General features: G+C 40.4%; 1 protein-coding gene across 3 annotated transcripts in view; it reads left to right on the top strand.

The window, feature by feature from the left end:
* The window catches only part of CEP85L (centrosomal protein 85 like), a 212,905-nt gene extending 194,669 nt beyond the window's left edge, over positions 1-18,236 (top strand). For all 3 annotated transcript variants that reach the window (XM_073627156.1, XM_073627157.1, XM_073627158.1), the window contains 3 exons: positions 3,037-3,144; positions 12,134-12,347; positions 16,684-18,236. In XM_073627156.1, the coding sequence (XP_073483257.1) occupies positions 3,037-3,144; positions 12,134-12,347; positions 16,684-16,850 (489 nt within the window). In that variant the 3' untranslated portion in view covers positions 16,851-18,236. The remainder of the gene's footprint in view (positions 1-3,036; positions 3,145-12,133; positions 12,348-16,683) is intronic.
* The last annotated feature ends 3,283 nt before the right edge of the window (positions 18,237-21,519 follow it).

The raw sequence follows: 21,519 nt of genomic DNA, 5'->3' as shown, positions 1-21,519 counted from the left end.
CATTCATTTCAATGTATACACCGCTCCTCCACCGCCCTAAAAATGCTGCTTGCAGGACTTTATTTTTTTCCCGTCCTGCAAGCGCACCACCCCAGTGTGAAAAAAATTGGGCTTTCACACTGGGGTGGCTTGAGAAGCGCTTTACAGGCATTTTTTTTTTTTTCCGCTAAAACGCCTGAAAAGCGCCCCAGTGTGAAAGGGGTCTAATTGTTACATACATGTGGAAGAATTCAGAAACAGAAGAGCATGTCTATGGCCACTCCCCTTTTTCCAGAGCTGTCAGTATTGAGGGTTACAATGACAAGACATTCAACTAGCTGCCAGTTAGTATATAGCATTTTTGGCCACAAAAGGTAGCAAATGATTGTGGACAGGTTTCAAGATGAGCGCCTTTGCATAGCAGCCTTTTTGAGATTCAGCAACTCAGAGAACACTGCTAATAGGTAATCTATAGAGATCTAAACAGCTGTGTCCTTAATAGCAATAGAAGAGGTTTTCTTGAAGAGAAGCCAGCAAAACAAGAAATGTACATCACGGTTAGTTTACTAAGCTTCAAGGTGGTTACAAAGTACATTTCCTGCAGCAAGGTAAAACACATGCATCTGTATGTCAATGTACAGAGCTTAATCCCTGCACTTTTTCTTGCATACACAAAATAAAGGACTAACTTGTACACTGAGCAGAGGAGAAAATTAGCTATTGTACTGATGAGTTTTTCACATTTCCCTATTCAAATGTATCTGATAAAGGTGTGGAAACTGGAATGTGGTATCTTAAAGGAGTGGGAAGGTTTCCACTGATGTTCTTTTTTTCTAAAAATGCTTGTTATCTGTCTGCCATGTTGTGTCAGTGGCTTCAATGCTTGCAGTACTGATTGCTAATAATGGATTCTTTGCCCATCTTTAGGTCTGTGGAAAAACAAAAAGATGCATTCCCCCTCCACACCTATTTTTGAATAAAGTAATACCTTGAGGCTGGTTCACACTATTACAAATTAGATGTGGGTTTCCCCGCATTCCAGTTCGTATGTCAGGAGACTGTGACTGGCTCTCAATGCATCTCCGGGACGGCTGAGGAGCAAATTGGCACAGGAGTCTTCTGGTCTGTTTCAGGTCCGAATTCAGCCGCAAATTCGGAACGAAATCAGACCTGAAGCATTCAACAGGGATTCACTGGACCCCTGCTGTGACCTGCTCTGCACAGCAGTGTGAACCCAGCCTAAATCCAGTGGTCTTCTGACTGGTCAGGTGACGTCACAGATCCTTAATTTTTTTTGCACACAGAAGCCCGATCCTTTTTTGGGGCTGTCCTGTCTTCTCCCCCATGCCCGGTGCCCCCAATAGCAAGCCTCATGCTATGGAGCCACTCGATCATGCTCGCTCCCGAGCCTTGCTTTGTGCGTGTGTTCACACACACAACGCAGCTCGCCCCCGCCACCCACTCTCTCCTCTTTGGCTCACAGGAAGCCGGGATTGACAGCAGCAGGAGTTATTGACTACCGCTTCTGTGTCAGCCAATGAGGAGAGAGAGACCAGGGAGAGCTGCTGCTCTCATGCACATCACTGGATCGCGATGGTGCTCAGGTAGGTATAAGGGGGGGGGGCTGCACCCAGAAGGTTTTTTACCTTAATGCATAGAATACATTAGGTAAAAAACCTTCTGCCTTTGGAACCCCTTCAAGCCTTGCCCTCTCCTCCTGTTAAGCCCTACTGCCTTTTAAGGGCCTCCACAAGAACACAGAGATTGATCAGGAGCCTAAAACATGTTTCAGCAGACCAGCACTCTTTTTGCTTAGAAGCATTTTTAGACCGGTCAGGTTCAATTAAAAGCATTGTACTTTTTAGAATCTGAACTGAAACTTTGTTTTAAAACAAGACACAAAAACCTAGATTCTGTGTAGGCAGCGCTACATAACCAGCAATAGCTTGCGGTGTGCTAACAGGTCACATTTAGAGATACAGCTGGTGAAAGAAGGAGAAGAAGCTCAATCCACAAGATAACAGTCACTGCTTTTCAGATAGAAGTTCACTCTAAATGTGTAATAGTGTATTCGATCCTCATTGATTATTCTAGCGTGGAAATGTCACTCAGCGCTAAACAGCCACTTATATACTGGCACAGAGACAGCCCATAAATGAATCCGATAAAATAGCGAAGATTGGAGATAAACCCCCTTGACTCTTGGATTACTCCTTTGGATTACTCTGTTCGTGGTTGCCGACTCTGCCTCCTGGGATAGCCTTTCCTTCTGCCTGGCTCCTGACTGCACCACTACTAACCTGCCTGGGGGTCCCCTTAGTCTTCCTGTAAAGTGGCCCATCTGTACCATGTATAGAAGGAGATCCCTTGTGTGTTATCTCGAGGAGAAGCCAGCCAGCACGATCTAAATAAAGCCGATTCTCCAGCTTGGTCTGGTAAGGAGTGAATTTATAGGGTGTTTATCTCCAATCTTCGTATTTTATCGGATGAATCTATGGGCTGTCTCTGTGCCAGTATATAAGTGACTGTTTAGCGCTGAGTGACATTTCCACGCTAGAATAATCAATGAGAAACGAATACACTATTACATATTTAGAGTGAACTTCTATCTGACAAGCAGTGACTGTTATCTTGTGGATTGAGCTTCTTCTCCTTCTTTCACCAGCTGTATCTCTAAATGTGACCTGTTAGCACACCGCAAGCTATTAATGGTTATGTAGCGCTGCCTACACAGAATCTAGGTTTTTGTGTCTTGTTTTAATATTCAGTCTTTCCTTTGGTAAGCGTTATGGTAGCAGCTCATTGTATGTTACCTTAAATTGGTTTATTTAATTTGTATAATAATTGCTGTCAGTTTGACTAAATCCAGAAGCGCTCAATATTTGTAGGAGGAGGTTTTAGGGCATCTACAATTGTTTTTCATGTAACTTTATTTTATTGTGCGTCATGACACATTCAGTATGCAATTTTTTTTTTTTTTTTATCAAGCATGCAACCTGTGAATTCAACATATTCATAATTGTGTTTGTTTTTTTTCTTCCTTTTTTCTCTATGCAGGCAATAAGAGATAAGCTATTCCAGGAGAAAACCTGTGTACTGGAAGTAGAGAAAAAGATAGCAAAGCAATCAGAATGTACAGAAAAACTACACACCTTATACCTGGAAGTAAGTGACTGTGACCACCTATATCATTGACCACTAGAGCTATCAAAATGGAGCAGGTTATTTATAACTGAAAACATATATTTATAGGTAAAAAGGTGTGTTGGTGATTCTGGGCAATTGGCTTAAATAATTAAGGAACTGCTGCCCCTACAGATACAGCCACCTAGGTGGAGTACAGGATAGGTGTGGTGCTGTTCACGTGATATGAAGTGTATGAGTTCCCAATATACTTTAAATAAACTTGAGTGTATAATACATACTATATTGGTAAACACTGCTCATATTAAAGTGACCAGTGCTAAGGTGTTAAAAATAAATAAAAAATAATGAATAAATTCAAAGTGACAAATGCTCTTATTCCTGTGTGCTTCAGCCTCTCAAATTGATACGTAGTGGCCAAATGATACAGTCCTTATAAATATGTACATATATATGCAGTCCTTCAATACATGAAAAATTAATTTTCCCAGAAAAGTGACAGGTGCTCTTCAAAAAGTGACACTGGTGTTCTTCAGTCTTTTGTGCTGGTGCTCTTTATAGTGCCCCTGTAGGAAATGTACTCACTGGAAATCCTCACCCCACACAGGGGTATTGCACGTTCACAGTATCTGCCACTGTGCAGTGCTCTGAAGGTCCACGGTTTGCTTTTTTCCTATTACGATCTTTCATGCCTCCCACATGTAGAAGAAGAAAGCTCCCATAGTGTAATACCGTTTTAAGAAGTTTTATTAAGTCAAAACAGTGGAAATTTACTCACATTTACACTGTATGTTAAAAAGGTAAGTTTCAAAAAACACAGGAAGCCGGGATAATCGATCCGCAGCTCTGTCCGGAAGTGACGCAAGACGTTTAGAAACTTCATCCTACACGTTTCGTCATCGTGACATCATCTGGAGCAGCTATCTTGCTACACTTCCTATCCTTTTATAGCAGGTGGTGACCCAGATGAACCCGATCACATGATAGCGGTCATTTTTAGTTGGTCCGAGAGACAAACTGGCTTCCTATTTATCTCATGTACAACAGGATTGCCCGTTTGAGCTTATATACACGATGTGTATTAACGCATGCGCGTGCTAATATCCTGCCCCTGTAGCACTACACATGCCTCACCGTATTTTCATGAGTGGGTGAATTTAATCTATTGGTCAATTTAGTCAGTCCGTGATTGTTCTGACCGGAAGTCTATTAAATTGGTAATACGGGGTCATCACGTGTTGTAAATGTACAGCCAAACACCGATATGCATTGTACATAGCAGAAAAATTCTAACATTCCAAAAACAATGTAATATAAACCTAAACATCATGCTGTTAGAGCGATCCAGTGGAGTATATAAATGAAAAATGTAGAATGAAACACATAAAAATGATAAAAATATTTATGAATAAAAATTAAAAATGACATCATGGTTTTAGTGCGGTCTAAACCTAAACCTAGAGCTTTGGAGGTTATTCCTACTAGTAGTTTTAAAGGTAAAACAACTCTATTTGTATAAACTTTAATTTGGGTATATCTAGAATGCACTGTATTACAAACCCTAATGTTACTTGAAAAGACTTTGTACCTATATTCAGAAGGTGCTGTAAGGATACTTTAGATGGTGTAGAAGATATCATATAGGCTGCATTCCATTTGAAATCCAAACTGTATATTTAGTCATAAATGGGAACTTCCATATTTTCAGTTCAAAAGTTGGTGATGAAACAGTTTAAGTCTATATCTATGTTCATCCCTGCAGGTTGGAGAGTGTCAAGCAAAAAAATCTATTTCGTCTCGTTTTGTGAGATTCTTATCTTTTTATTCTCTCCCCTCCAATAGCCTATTATTTTATCAATGGCATAAAACACCATGCACGATGGGTCTCCCCTGTGATAGTCCCTAAAATAGTTCTTGGATTCTGACAAATGGGGGTCTCATACTGGCACCCATGTAACGTACATTTATAGAATGCCCATGCCACAAACAGTATGTGGGTAGAACGACGAGACCCCTATTTGTCAGAATCTGAGAACACAATAACATAAAAAAGGTATTCAACAAACACATCGTATCTAGGCATTTTAGAACTATCTATCCATGCACCTCTTGACCTTCTATCATACTCTGTGTCCCATTCCATTAGACCTTTCTAAAAGCATGATGTTGTTTTTAATTTTTATTTGTACATATTTTTATCATTTTTATGTTTCATTCTTCATTTTTCATTTATATACTCCACTGGATCGCTCTAACAGCATGATGTTTATTTTTATATTACTTTTTTTTTTCTTTTTTTTGCAATGTCAGGATTTTTCTGCTATGTACAATGCATATTGGTGTTTGGCTGTACATTTATAACACGGGGGGACCCAGTATTACCAATTTAATAGACTTTAGATTGTCAGAACAATCACGGACTGGCTAAATTGACCAATAGATTAAATTTACCCACTCTTGAAAATACGGTGAGGCATGTGCAGTGCTACAGGGGCGGTATATTATCTTGCGCATGAGGTGATACACATCTACAGACTTTAGGCCATTACATATCGTGTATATAAGCTCAAACAGGCAATCCTGTTGTACATGAGATAACTAGGAAGCCTGTTTGTCTCTTGGACCAACCAAAAATGGCCGCCATCACATGATCGGGTTTGTCTGGGTCACCACCTGCTATAAAAGGATAGGAAGTGTAACAAGATAGCAGCTCCAGATGACGTCTTGATGATGAAATGCGTAGGGCAGAGTTTCTGAACGTCTTTGCGTCACTTCCGGTCAGAGTTGCGGATCGTTGATTATCCCGGCTTCCTGTGTTTTTTGCTACTTGCTTTTAACATACAGTGTAATTTACAGAGTTTGGAAGCCTGATCCCCAGTCAGGCGACCTAAAGAAATGGGGGCATATTGGACTATTGCGGTACAATAAACATTGGTAATAATATAGAAAATAAATCAGTGATATGAAATTGTATAGTAGATTTTATTGATGCAGAAATACAAATCTTGATAATACAATACAGCATGATAGAGTTTAAAACATAGCGCCAGGTAGGGACATAGTTGTACAATAAAACAATTGATCTCAGAAGTCAATTCCTCGTCTAGTTTCGCGGATATAACCGCTTCATCAGGAGGGAGTCTGAGGATGGTTTATTATAGCTAAACCTAACAAAGTAAGAAAAAGTACAATGTAATATGCCAAAAGAACATCTACAGTAGAATTGCATCATAGTTAGAGACATATAATAAAGTTTAACAGGGGGAAAAAAGGACAAATCTGCTTACCCATGTCCCAGTTGACCCCAAGCGCGGGGCTTCACCACCCTGGAGTGGTCTCCCACGGCGACCCGGGGGAGCTACAACAGTGACGGGGATAATAGGGAAGAGAACGTAAGAATAGTGAGGTATACTATTTTGCCAATATATAAACATACAGTGTAAATGTGAGTATATTTCCACTGTTTTGACTTAATAAATCTTCTTACACTATGGGAGCTTTCTTCTTCTACATGTGGGAGGCATGAAGGATCGTAATAGGAAAAAAGCAAACCGTGGATCTTCAGAGTGCTGCACAGTGGCAGATACTGTGAATGTGCAATACCCCTGTGTGGGGTGAGGATTTCCGGTGAGTGCATTTCCTACAGGGGCACTATAAAGAGCACCAGCACAAAAAATAAAAAAAACGCTAGTGTCGATTTTTGAAGGGCACCTGTCACTTTTCTGTGAAAATGTATTTTTTCATGCAATTTTTTTCATACAATTTTTTCATGTATTGAAGTACTGCATATATATTTACATATTTATAAGGACTGTATAATTCGGCCACTACGTATCCATTTGAGAGGCTGAAGCACATAGGAATAAGAGCACTTGTCACTTTGAATTTATTCATTATTTTTTATTTTTAACACCTTAGCACCAGTCACTATAATATGAGCAGTGTTTACCAATATAGGATGTATTATACACTCAAGTTTATTTAAAGTATATTTGGAAATCATACACTTCATACCACGTGAACAGCGCCACATCTACATCCCTGTCAACTATATGTTTATAAGTGATTGATGATTTTCATCTTAGAAATTGCCGAATAGTAAAGGGTAAAGCCTAAGTGCTATATTCCAGCTGAGTGTACAGTATGTGTTCCACATCATAGACATAATAAACAGCCCAGAGCAACTGTTTTGTAGGCTCATTGACACACAGTATGAAAAGCTGGCTATAGCCACTGTCATTGGTAAACATTTCTTCTGCTCTCTCACTTTTCCCTTCACATTACATCATTTGCTTCGTTCTGCTGCCCATCTCAGTTAATTGACAGTGACACATAAGGTTTTCTAGGTAACAGCGCCTATATTAAACACTGCTGGGCAGCTGAGCTTCCAGACATTTTATTTTACTGACCATGTAAAACACAAGTCTGGTCTTGACAAAGTAATTCATGTACATCTACAACAAATATAAATAGTGTTGCTGGCTTGCTGGGAAGTTCTCCATGCTGTGGAGTAAGCTTGTAAAATCGGTAATTTGAGAGTAATGGATATTATTGCTGTGTTAGGACTATTAAAGAGAATTCGCCAGACCCTTTATTTCCTTTTAGACCATATGTGCATTTAATATATTTTATGCGTGTTTTTTACATGAATAAACCTTCTTTTGTGTAGACATCCAAAGCCTTGAGACTGTTGGCAGGTGTCACCATCTTTGATGTTATGTCTGCTGTCCCAGCAGACTCAGATCCCTCACCTAAAGCGGAACTACACTGTATCTAAGCACCACAAACCAAAAACACAATTTAATTCAGTTTTAATATTCAAAGCAAACTCCCCCATCCATCCACGTCTCAATGCTTTATTTTATGTAGAAATCACTTTGAAAAACACCCCTTAGCATTTGAGTAAGAGCAGATGACTTGTGTAGCATTTACTTCCTGGAATTAGTCTGCCTTTAGCTCAGGCATGCAGGTAGGAGGGTGTGCTTAGGTGAGAAAACCCCTCACCCCCTCCTGAAGACTCTTGGGATGTGTGATATCATTGGCCTAGGCCTGAAAACCAGGAAGTAAATGTAGAAAAAAAAAAAAAAAAAAAGTTTAACCGGTTCCCGACCGGCTCACGCAGATATATTGTGGCAGAATGGCTCTCCTGAGTGAAATCCCATATGGGTATGTCCTTCCCCTTTTCGGCCACCAGAGGGCGCACTCCCGCTGCACGGCGGGGGCCCAATGTGCGTGGCCAGAGGTCGCAATCGCCGCCTACCGCGCGCATAAGCACGGGGATTTGTGTGTGTAAACACACAAATCCCTGTGCTGTCAGAGGAAAGGAGATATGTTGTTTGCTCCTAGTAAGTAGGAACAGCGATATGTCTCCTCTCCTACTCAGTCCTATCCCCATACAGTTAGAACACACGGAGGGAACACACACTTAACCCCTTGATCGCCCCCTAGTGTTAACCTCTTCCCTGCCAGTGACATTTACACAGTAAACAGTGCATTTTTATAGCACTGATCGCTGTATAAATGTCAATGGTCCCAAAAATGTGTCAAAAGTGTCCGATCTGTCCATCGTAATATACTCATTACTAGTTCAAAAAAAACAAATTAACAATAATAATAAAAATGCCATAAATCTTTCCCATAGTTTGTAGATGCTATAACTTTTGCGCAAACCAATCAATGTACGCTTTTTGCGTGTTTTTTTTTTTTTTTGTACCAAAAAAATGTCGGAAAAATATATATCGGCCTACTAAATTGATGAAGAAATTTGTGTTTTTTTTTTTTTTAAATGGGGAGATATTTAATATAGCAAAAAGTAAAAAATTGTTTATTTTTTTTCAAAATTGTCGTTCTTTTTTTGTTTATAACACAAAAAATAAAAACCGCAGAGGTGATCAAATCCCACCAAAAGAAAGTTCTATTTGTGGGGAGATTGTAAAAAGTGCTCTGGCCAGGAAGGGGGTAAAATCTTCCGGGGCTGAAGTGGTTAAAACAAGTAAATATCATCTACTTTCCTGTATAGTTACTAATGCTAGCAGCATAAGGATTAAAAACAGTCATTGTTGATTGAGAAAGTAAAGTTCCGCAATAAGTGATACTCTATAGTATTCCCCATCACTCCTGTCCGGCAGCTACCAAAAAAGTTATTTGGGGAGGTTAAGGGAGGGGCATGGAGCTGTGCCAGCCCAGAAAGAATATAGACACTCAAAGAAGAGGAGAGAGCTATGATGTGTAAGGAGGGAGGGGACTGTGCTAAGGAATCAACACATCTTTGCAAGTTTACAGGCATATTGCAAGTGAATAAAAATAGTTTGTGGAAAAGAAAAGCGCTACAACTAAGCATGGAAAATACCTACATTTTGTGTTTTTTTTTTACCTGCAAATTTTTAGGCTTGTGACAGCGTCTACATATATATGTGTGTGTATGTGTATATGTATGTGTGTGTGTATATATATATATATATATATATATATATAATAGAGAGGGGGTCCCCCTTCTCTAGATTTGATGATTGCACAGTGCTCCATTGGGGCTTCTGCACCCGGTAGCGGTGATTCAAGCCAGCGGGTGAAGTATACAGGGCTTGGAGCTTTGCTTATTTTTTCTTGCATGCTATTGAAGGGTCTCTCTAATGCTGCATGATTCATGCAAATTGCACCCCTCACCGAGTTGACACACACAATGCTCTTTTCATTGGTATCAGAAAAATGTTTATAAAGCAGAGAAGAGGGCGCTTCTAAGTGCAGTAAAAAACACTTTAATGACAAGGAAGGGTTAAAAACACTTACATGATGGATGTGAAAAACAGGCATAACAGTGAATCTATAGCAACCAGTGGGATGCCTCCTGGGAGTAAAGACAGCTGCAGGTGGAAATTCCAGCCGACCAGTGGTGGTAAACACTGTATCTCTAATCCAATAAGGAGAGCCGTGCTGTCAGGACCAGCATGGAATCCAGGCAACCGGAAATGAGGTCAGAGTGGGCGTTACATGTTTCAGAGCATAGCGTCTACAAAATAGGGGATAGATTTATGGCATTTTTATTATTATTTTTTTACTAGTAATGGCGGCGATCTGCAATTTTTATCGGGACTGCGATATAGCAGCAGACAAATTGGACACTTTTGACACATTTTTGGGACCAATGACAATTATACAGTGATCAGTGCTATAAAAATGCACTCATTACTGTATAAATGTCACTAGCAGGGAAGGGGTTAACACTAGGGGGCAATCAAGGGTTTAAATGTGTCCCCTGGGAGGTGTTTTAACTGTGGGGGGGGATGGGACTGACTAGGGGAAGAGAGAGATCGGTGTTCATACTTTGTATGCACACACGATCTGCCTCCTCTGGACTGAAAGAACCAGGATTTGTGTGTTTACACACACAGATCCCAGTTCTCGCTCTGTCACGAGCGATTGCGGGTGCCTGGTGGTCATCGCGCCCGCTTGGCACTCGCATCGGCTCCGGGCATAAGCTGCGGACGCGCGCTCCCAGTGGCCAAAAGGGTGAAGCGTTGTAAAGTAACATCGTTTTGCCCAGCCGTGCCATTCTGCCGTAGTAAAACTGCGTCGGCTGGTCGGCAAGCAGTTAAAGAATAAGTTCACCTTTGTAACATGCTACATGTTTCACCCGTATTTAGGGTGGAACATGTTCCAGCTCCTGCCTCCTCTCATCCTGTTCCCCCCTCCCTGTGTGACAGCAGGCAGTGATCTTCTCCCTGCACCCACTGTCCCAATTTAAAGACTGGATGGCCATGCAAGGCTCCACCCACACGGCCAAGTCATCCATTCACAGAGTTCTGTGAATGGATGAACTATATATACCATCTGCCTCTGTGCCTAATGGCTGGCTTGTAGTTCTCAATGAACTGCAAGGGCGCTGGTGAGCACTTCTGTAGTACATTGATTCTTCCTGCTGTTTGGTAACTGCCTGCCCATATCAGCGGAATGGGCAGACAGTGTACTGAGGTCTGAAGGATCCAGACATTGCACCCACGATTTGCTGATCAAGGGTGCAATGCCTTACAGGCTGCAGAATAAAAAAAATAATAAATGCACATTTTATTTACCTGCAGAAAGTTATCGAAGGTGAACTTAGCCTTTATGTGTGTAATTAACATCATGTATTGAGATGGGTATGTAGATGTAACGGGGAAGCCGTCCCCGCTGGCAGAAAACTGATTATCACTAGCGGCTATAGCAGCTGATTGCAATAATTGCAAGCCATCTGGCAGGCTGGTTGTACCCAAGTTGATCAACTTGGTACATTCAGCTTGGTCGGTTCGGCCGAGATTTGAACCGTGTATGGCTGACTTAAGTGTTGCTCAGTTGGTTAGGATGTGATTTGGTAATAGCTTTTGTATCTTTTATAAAGTATGTGTGAACCGCATAAGTGCATGTGTTGTCAGTTACATCCATTTAGATACTTATCATTTTCTTACCGTTGCAAGAAGTGTGAATGCTGGAACCACCCTGGCTGTGGATCATGTGCCATTTCCACCTGACACTGTTTCAACTGTTAACCCCCAGTTCTTTTTAATCCTATTGTCATCCACCCATTTCTTGGCCTCTATATTAGAAACATTATGATACTAGGCCAAACTTGTATACCTTGACCTTAAAGGAAACTGATTAGCATGAATAAAGCTGACGATACACAACTCAAATTTTGGTAGATTTATGCTGAATTGCCCAAAATTCAAGTTGCGGGTAGCCCTGCAAGCACCATATAGCTTGATAAAAGTCAGTGAAAAAATGACTGAGCCCAGTGGAATAAAATCAGCCGAACACTGACTGCATTATATCAGCTGCAGTCACTGTTCAAGCATTTGGGCAGCCACAGTCACTGTAACTGCCTGAATATGATGGCCTGAGGGTAGTGTGGATAGGGGAATGTAACTGATTTATTTCCAGCCATGTATGGTCAACTTAAGTTACATATATATAATATTTCAGCCCAGCAGACTACGTATAGTCACTTATCGTACAATTTATCTTTGATCTCTTGCAGAATGAAAAGCTGAAAGAAGAGAATTGCTCAATGCGTGAACAGCTAGAAAAGTTACTTGTGTCCCGGCAACCATTGTCGGAGAAGATGCCGGTGGCTGAGCAGCTGTTTAAGGAAATGTCCCACTGTCTGTTTGACTTGAAAGCACTTTGCAGTATTCTAAATCAAAGAGCTCAGGGAAAGGAGCCCAATCTCTCTCTGCTCTTGGGCATTCGCTGTAAGTGGTATTTTTTATGGTCTGCATTAATGTCATTTTTCCAACAGTGTTTTTTTTCTGTGGTCACACTTCTCTTCTCCTTTCATTTCTTTAGTGTTTAAATAGTAAAACATGTATTCTGGTAACTGTGCTTGTAATGACAGTATACATTCTAATCATTATTTTTTTATTTTGCATACCATTGTTCTCAACATTTACATGCGGGCCAAGCTGTCCAGTAAATGTGACAGTTGCAGGAGTTGGGACAACTTATACTGAAAGGAGAACTAACAAAATTATGGCCTACAACTATACGGATTTAAACTTTTTATTTTTCCAACAGATAAAAAAACTGCTACTATAAGTGCTTAAGAAGGGTTAGCTGTGGTTGTGCTTTAAAGCCGAACTATATGCCCCTCAGCTCCAGCGATGCAGCCTCCCAGAGCTTTCTGCCCAGCCGCTGGCATCTTTGGGTGGCCGGCTTCTGAGCGTCGATCGCCAGCCACTTTCATTGGCCGGGCAGGAATGCCGTCACTCCCACGCATGCACCAGGCGCCCAGTCAGATTCACCATTGCTGAATTTGTACAGTGAGCTGGGCATGCGTGGCTCACTGTACAGGGGCAGACAGGTAGGTAGGTAACTTTGTAGAGCATGTCTCTTCTGCATTAAAATTCCTGCCTGTTCACCCGTTTTTAAATTTTGCCTAAAGTCCTACTTTAAAGAGGCGCTCCAGTCGTTTCTATGTTTATTAAAAGTCATCAGCTACCATTTTTGTAGCTGCTGACTTTTAATAAACACACAATTACCCATCCCACGATCCTGCAATGTGGTCACACGAGCCATCCCTGCTCTCCCTCTTCTGTCCTTGGCGCTGGTATTTCAGTTGTGGGCAGCCAGCTGTGACAGCTTGCGGCTTCACAGCTGGGTGCGCACTCCACATGCGCGAGACGCGCTGCATGTTCTGAATGGTCCGGCAGTCATCTGGGACCCGTGACGTGTCCCAGATGACTGCAGGGAGAAGGGGGGAGAGGAGAACTCCTACTCAGATTGCCTAGGCGATCCGAGCGGGAATGGGTGCCTGTTAAAACTAGAAAAAAATGCCAAAAGTGGCGGGGGGGGGGGGGGGGGGGGTGTGCACTTAAAGGGGAAAAATTTGTACAGTGTATGGCCAGCTTCATTGAGTGCAATAAAATAGAGCTGTCTACCAGAATATAGCATATTAAGCATGAATGTTATACCATTAAGGTAAGAATATATTTTAAGGTTAACAATTGTAATAATACCTAAGAATAAGTTTACATTGTCAGCTGACGCAGCCTGTCACATCTAATTGTAGCTTGAAGGATGGGTCTGCATTGTTTTATAAAGGGAGATAATAAAATCTGTAGCTGTGGGCAAAGCCTTGCATGAAGTTTAATATGGAAGGTGACTTGTATGCGCCTGTATTAGCAAGCTTTTCCATTAAGCAGAGTGGCACGTGCTTTTAGCACCAGTCTTTGTTACTGTATCCATTTCAGATGATCTTTAAAGGTAAAGTAAAAGGCATCAAGATAAGATGTATTGGAGCTTGATATTGATTGATGCACACATGGCTTTCCACTGCTATTAAAGCCCTGAAAGGTGTTTATTGGCATTCAGTCAGAATTATCTGCTTCAGAAGTGTTCAGTTTGTGAATAACGTGAATAGATGGGGAAAAACAATTCAGTTATTATACATGATATTCATTATATTCATGTTCATGATTAACAAAAGTTTTAGCAGAAGGTAAAATGTTAAAACAAAACAAACAAAAATCTCTGAAAGGAAAAAGAAAAACAAGCACATACAAATCAATAGTATGACAATGGTAATAAAGCTATCAGCAAGTGAGATGAGACAGAGGGAAAGCTATAGACTGGGGGGGTGGGGATGATAGTCACAGAGGGGGTCATAAACTGTAGTATAGTGAGTGAGGAAACCAATATCTAAATTTAGGCCATTGTTTTTTGTGTCAAAAAGAAGTATCATTCTTAGCTCAAACGTTTTCCTTTCCTGGATAGTTCTGAAATTCCCTTTAAGAACTAAAACATTGCAGTTTTCTATAGTGTGGTCCGGTTGTGAGAAATGATGTCCCACAGGTGTGCAGAAACTGTCTTCCTTATGTTCCTTGATGGTATGTCTGTGCAAAATCATTCTCACTTGTAACTTCTGTCCTGCTTCACCAACATAAGATCCTTTGCTGTTGCATTGGATGAGGTACAGCTGTATGATCCCATGATATTGAAGGTCCCATTTGTGTGATACTTTTGGATAGATTGATCAGGTTGCACAGTTTGTAGCATTTTTTACTGCAGCGTTTACTTCCATTATTTGTGACTTTATAATCAGAGTGAAGTTTCCTGCTGATTAGTTTATGTCTGAGGTTGGGTGGTTGTCTGAAAGCCAATAATGGGGGTTATTGGAATTTTTTTTTTTTTCAGAGTTTCATCCTCTGTTATAATGGGTTGTACATCTTTGATTATCTTTTTGATCCCTTCAAGTGCTGGGTGGTATGTGGTGACTAGAGGTACTCGGTTGTTTGTTTTTTTCTCTGTGTATTGGAGGAGATTTTCTCTTCGGGTTTTCAAGGCTGTGTTTGTGTTGTTGTTGATGGTTTTGTCTTTGTAACCTTTCTTATGGAAGGAGTCTGCCAGTGTTCTGAGATGTTTATCTCTGTCTTCTGGGTCTGAACAAATTCGGTGGTATCTGATGGCCTGGCTGTGTATGATGGCCCGTTTAGTGTGTTGGGGGTGAAAACTGGAATAATGGAGATAGCTGCAACGCTCAGTCAGTTTTCTGTATATCGACGTGTGAAGCTTATCATCCCTGATAGTCCATTTTTAGTTTGATAGATGGGTGAAAAGTGTTGATCAATGAGAAAAATTGTTTTAAATTTTCTTCACCTTCAGTCCATATCATGAAGATATCATCAATATAGCGGTAATATCTGTATGGCTTTTGTCGTATGCTGTTCAGGAAATTGAACTCCAGGTCAGCCATAAATAAATTTGCATATTGGGGTGCCATTTTACTTCCCATAGCAGTACCTATACATTGGAGATAGATGTCATTGTTGAAAGTAAAGTCGTTATGTGTAAGAATGAATTTGATGAGCTCTGTAACATCCTCAGCCATGTATTTGTGGTTTGGTGAGGAAGATAAGAATCTGTGACATGCCGCCAACCCATCCTTGTGAGGGATGTTACTGTACAGAGATTCTACATCCATAGTGACTAGAAGTGTTTTTGGTGGTAATTGTTGTATATTGTTAAGCTTGTGCAGAAAATCAGTGGTGTCTTGCATGAATCTAGTAGTGTTCATGGCTAACGGTTTTAACATGTTTTCTACAAGGCCTGAGATATGTTCGGTATGTGTATTCATACCTGTTATAATGGGTCTGCCTGGATTTCCTGGTTTGTGAATCTTGGGCAGCATATAGAAGTCTCCAATTTCTGGATTATCTGGAATCGCATTGATGCTTTTGCAACAATGACTTGGTAACCTTCCAGTCTAATATAAGCACAGATCACCTGCTATTTATTTATATTAGAAGGCTGAAAGGTTGCCAAGTCACTGTTAAAGCAGTAGTAAACTCAGCCACCATGAATGGAAAGAAACATCAGGGCAATAGGTGAAGTGATTACATTTCACATCACTATATTCTTTGCTGAAAAATCCCATGTTTTTGCTTACTTTCACGTATATATCTCAGCCGAAGCATGCACCATATTCTCGTGAATGCGTGTTATGAACTAGCCAGCTTTGCTTTCATTTTCAGTTACTATGGGAACATAGTCCATAACATCCGTGATCGGCGCCAATGTTTACACCCCCTTATGGTGTAGAAGGTCACATGGGGTGTTTAAGTTATGAATGGGGATGTACTCTGGCAGTATTGCAATGCAATATCGCTGAGAGTGGATGACTTGGGCACGGCAACCTACAGAAAGGACTAACGGCCCACAGAGTATGCCATGAAACACTACTAAAAATCGCATGCACTGGTGAAGTTATTGGATTGAAGATCGCTCGACTTCTAAAGAATGGCACGTTAGAATGTAAAAGCAACACCATGTACATTGTTTATATTTAAAAGGAGGAAAGTAGAAATGTTGAGTTTACTACCACTTTTAGGTATTCAGCCAGGATGCCTGGACAGTGCCTGCACCTACAGAGGTCGGTGAGGGCTTGTTATCTGTTTAGGAATGAGTAAATATTTGGCACATCCATACCTTGCACACCGCTACAAACTATGTCAGTAGATGTTTAAATTTTGTTCCACTTGCTATCTGATCAAACATTACCTGATTTAACATTGGGTCTTTTACTTTCCACAGCTGTCAACTCCTCCTCTGAGGAACATGAAGTCAGCAGCCACAGCATTGAGGCCCTCACCCAGAAACTGTCAGATGTACATCAGTTACGCAGAGACATTGACGAACTGAGAACTACATTGTCGGACTGCTATGCTCAGGATATGGGAGATAACTGTATCACCCAGTGACAAACTGAGATCTCTCATTTAAATGTTCATGAACTGCGGTCACTTGCATTTCAGGCTCCTCACTTACGTTTCAGTCTGGGAGCCATATGAAATTGGTACATATACTATGCATAGCACACCTGAGGTGCTTTCTCAAGAAACCCCTTCACATTTCATCATCCTTTCAGCATGAAGTAACCCGTCTGGATTTTTCTCTTCTTATATAACATAGCTATAACTAAATGATGGACAAGACTGTGTAGAGCACATGCCATACCTTTTATAAAGTACTGAGCAGAACACTTGTGGATGTAGATGGAAGCTTAAGAAGGCCATCCTAAAAATTTCTCATATAGCTGGTGAAAAAAAAAAATGCTATGTAAAAGGAATGTTTTAAGAATCCTTTGTGCATCTCTCACTAATGCTTTGATGCAGCCTTGATGGCCGGTATATGCTATCAGTATCATTTGCTTAGCCTGCAGAGGTAGTCTATTAATATATAAAGGAACAGCAGATTTACCTTTATGCGTGTTCAGGGTACAAAGTGCCTGAAAAAGCATGGCAAGCCCATTTTTAACAGGTTTAACGCAACCCTGTCCTGCATGAGGTAGATGATTTTGTTTATTTTTCACCCCAGCTAATGTCAGTGAAGATAAAGCTTTCCTGAATACTGGTTCCAGCCAAAAAATGGTTGCCTTTCCCATGTACACCCGACACAGCATAAAGTAATCATTCTGCCTAAAAGGTTTTTACAGCTAGACCAGCATATCTTCATCACCTCTAACAATGATTTGGGCACAGAAAATATCAAAAGTATCCATTCACACTTTCCTGCATACAGTTCTGTACCACAATTTTTAGTGGAATTGTTCTCAACTCTGCATTTTCTTGCCTTTTTTTTTTTTTTTTTTAAACATCCTAGTACAATTGTCTGCAGATGGACCTTCCATACAAATGAATTGTACAGCACACCAAAGGCATATTTTTCTGCATTTTGAATGCATTTTAACACACTCGGCTGCACCCAGTAAGCAAGATGTACTTTGTCCCCAAAAAACAAATGCAGAAAACGCTTTTAAAAAGCATGCAAAACAGGTTCCTGGCACTCATAAACTGCATAGTAAAATACACATTAATTTTGCTTAAAAATACATGAAGTGTAAAGAGCTCATAATACAGTAAAGCAGTATAAACACTCCACTGCATTATTTTATTAAAGAAGGGATACCATAGAAGGTTTATCATGATTTTTAGAAAATCTGTAGTTCTGTAGAAAAACTTTTCTTGGTGTCCTCAGTTTTCAGTTGCTTATTGAAAGACCACTTTGGATGATTGAAGAAAAGCAGTGGGTTAAAGTGCTACCTTTAGGAATAGGATGCTAGGTGCCACCAAAAAAGTCCAGTGTCTAAGGAGGAAATCTACGTCAGCTGCATTGTTGGATGCCAACTTGGACAGCAAGGTTTACCAGCGCCTGTGTGATTTATTTTTGTTTCGGGAAAGTGCCTCACTTTTTTTTTTTTTTATTTTTTTTTTTTTTTTATTTTTACTGTTGGTTGTTTTGGTGTTTTGCTCTCCCTTCAAACTGGTTTCCTTGATCCATTGATGAAAGCTTGTGTCTCTTAATGAACGATCGAGAAAACAGGTTTTGTATTCAGCACAAAATTGATTTTGTGAGTTTATTGAACGCTGCTTCTTCCCCTTTTTTTTTGCCTTTGTACTACTTGCTACAGAGTCTCTTTGGCAGTTGTGGAGCGTTAGCCAATAGGTGGAGACGCTTCCTTGTGCTTTTTGTAGGTACACCTGGTGTACCTTTCCAGCGGGTAGCACTATAACCCACCGGTTTCTTTAAACTGTTGATCAAAGTTGTGCCCTTCATTGAACACACAGAGTACAAACATTTTTGTTTGGTTTCTTTCTGTAGTTTCCTGTTTTTTCTTCAGACATCTATTCATAAATGACCAGTCTTGCATTATGCAGAAAATGAATGCACATCACGTTAATTAAAAGGGAATCTGTGAGGATCACCTATGATAGCTCCAGGCTCCAAGGCTTGCAATGTTAAAGGCAACTTGTGGACTTCCCTTATCTTTTAAGTTGGTCCCAGACCCTTATAGCATCCTTGCTGGTGGACATTCTGTTATGCATAGATCGACCACAGCTTTATTAATAGATATCTGGCTATCTCCTCCTGCTATTCTCCCCTTGCCCCGACCTTTGCCTTCCTGTTGGGCAACACCTGTAATGGGAGATGTGACCAATAGAAAGGCATCTCATTTACCAGAGCTTCCAGATTTTGGTGTGCCCAAATTGACCATGGGAACAAGCACCTGCCTCACAAGTTTCCAACCTCACAGGTTCATTTTATGCAGTTTTTAGGTGTTCTTTGTAATTGGCCCACCCACCATCACACTCCCAATGGCTCTGTTATTATATCTTACATGTATATTCTATTGGCTTCTGCATGAGGTCTTGGCAAATTTCAAAGTCATGGCTCATACACTGTTATAAGAGAGCAGCGTTTAAGATGGACAGACCTTTTCTCCAAATTAAGCAGTTTCATCCACATTTGATTAAAGGATAAGCTCAGCTTCTCTAACATGTTACATGCTACACCTGTATCCGAAAAGTAACATGTTGCTAAGTGAGCAGTACCTGCACCCCCTGCCCCCCCACGAGCCCCGGTTGTGGCAGTGGGTCGGGGAACTTTACCCTGCACCTGCTGTCACAATTTTTTTTAAAAACCACGCCCACCCAGCCGCATTATTCATTCACGAAGTTGTGTAAATGAGAGAACTACAACTACTGTCAGCCTTTGCAGCTGTCGGCTTATAGTTCTTAGTGAACTACCAGGGCGCTGATGAGTGTTCTAGTGGTTCATTGATGCTTCCTGTAATTTGGTAACTGCCTGCCTGTACCAGCAGACAGATACACCGACAGTCTGCAGGTGCCTGAGATTGCACCTGTGATCTTGTGATCACAAGTGAAATGCTTTACAGGCTCCTAATTTAAAAAGAAAAGAACATTGTTTTACCTGCAAAAAGATGTGCACTTAATTTTTTAAAGGTGAACTTATCCTTTAATTTGTCCCTGCATAAAACATGATAATCAAGCCCAGCAATCATAACAATATAGTTCCTTACCACATACTGACAGCATTCTGGCAGGGATTTGTGTCAGTGTAATATCCAGCTTTGTGTTCAGCACTCTGTCCCAAAATTCTTCTTGTGCTGTTGGTAGAAGTGATGAAAACAGCAGGCCAGTTGAAAATTACAGGCCAGATTTCAAATTCACAGCAAAATGTCATTACATCTAAATTTCGACATTGAGCGAATGGTTTCCCTGTAAAATGTATGATCAGGAGACAAATGGGGAAATGACTGCAATTTCTTTCAAGAAAACGTAGCATATTTAAAGCTGCCACACTGTAAAGTGGTTCAAGGTACTTGAGTTGATTGCACTTGTAAGGCAAAACTTTTGTCTCATGAGAATATTATACACAAGTATCTAATATGTACATGTAAGAGTGAATAGGATTCCCCATCCTCTACTTTTACAGTAATTACATAGCAATGCAGGTAACATGTATTTTTAGAAATTGTAATGCCATGCAGATTTAAAGCTACTTGGCTTGTTAAAAGCATCTTCCATAGGCTCCAGGACAAGCTTAGAAATGTTTTTCTCCCTCTACAAAGACAGCTACAGAAATTGCCAATCAGTACACATTGTACTGTTGCAATCTTAGTCTCCTCTGCTTGTATTTTGTACTACTGTTCTGTTGGAGGTATAACCTTGTACATCACCATTCAGCGTGTATAGACAATCCTTTATTTAAAAAAAAAAAAAAAAAAGCTTCTATTTGTTATTATCAAAGTCCATCTTTGGGACTGATTAACACATGAGGTGGCATGCAATGCTAATGGATAGCAAATCCTACTATATATCTATACCACTTCAGCTATAAGTAGGATCTGCTTTCAGTTTTTTTTTTTAGTGAAGGGGGGGAGATTGGGTATGAGAAGATCTCTTTTTAATATGATCATAAGTATTATTTATACATTTTACCCAAAATAGTCATATATAGTAGACTATCTGTACCATATAGTGCATTTTATACATTTATTATTATTGTCACCCATACAAACATACTGGGGTTTGGAAAACCTGTAATTGTTATCTTAAATTCAGTTTAATCAGCTACAAATTCATTTCAGGAAATAGAAGGGCTCATTTACCTTTCTTGTAAAGTTCAGAAAAAAAATAGGCTTTTAATTTTAGTGACTTGTAGAACTGGAGGAAAATAAAATGCAGACACGCATAGCAACCATTTAAGTTCCAGCAAACATATATTTTTTTTATGCAAGCATCTGGGCCACTTCTCAATATTTCATTTCCAACACATAATGACCTGTAATACTCTTAAATTAGAACTGTGGCCCGGTTATGGATATTGAAATATTTTTACAAATACTGAACAAGCAGTAAGTGAGCTTTTAAAACAAGGCATCATTGACTTATGTAGCTGCAGGCACTATACAAAGTTTACACCCTAAACAGATTCACTTGTTTTCAGGAGTAAAACTCATCCTGCTCCCCTTAGTATAATATTACATGCTACACCCATATCCAGGATGTAACATGTTGCTAAGTGAGCAGCCCCTGCAGGCCCTCAGCCCTACTACCCCCCCCCCCC

Source organism: Aquarana catesbeiana, linkage group LG04 (assembly GCF_042186555.1).
Source record: "Aquarana catesbeiana isolate 2022-GZ linkage group LG04, ASM4218655v1, whole genome shotgun sequence".
Classification (NCBI taxonomy): domain Eukaryota; kingdom Metazoa; phylum Chordata; class Amphibia; order Anura; family Ranidae; genus Aquarana; species Aquarana catesbeiana.
Note: the sequence above shows the minus strand (reverse complement) of the source record. Positions and strands in the feature narration are given on the sequence as shown.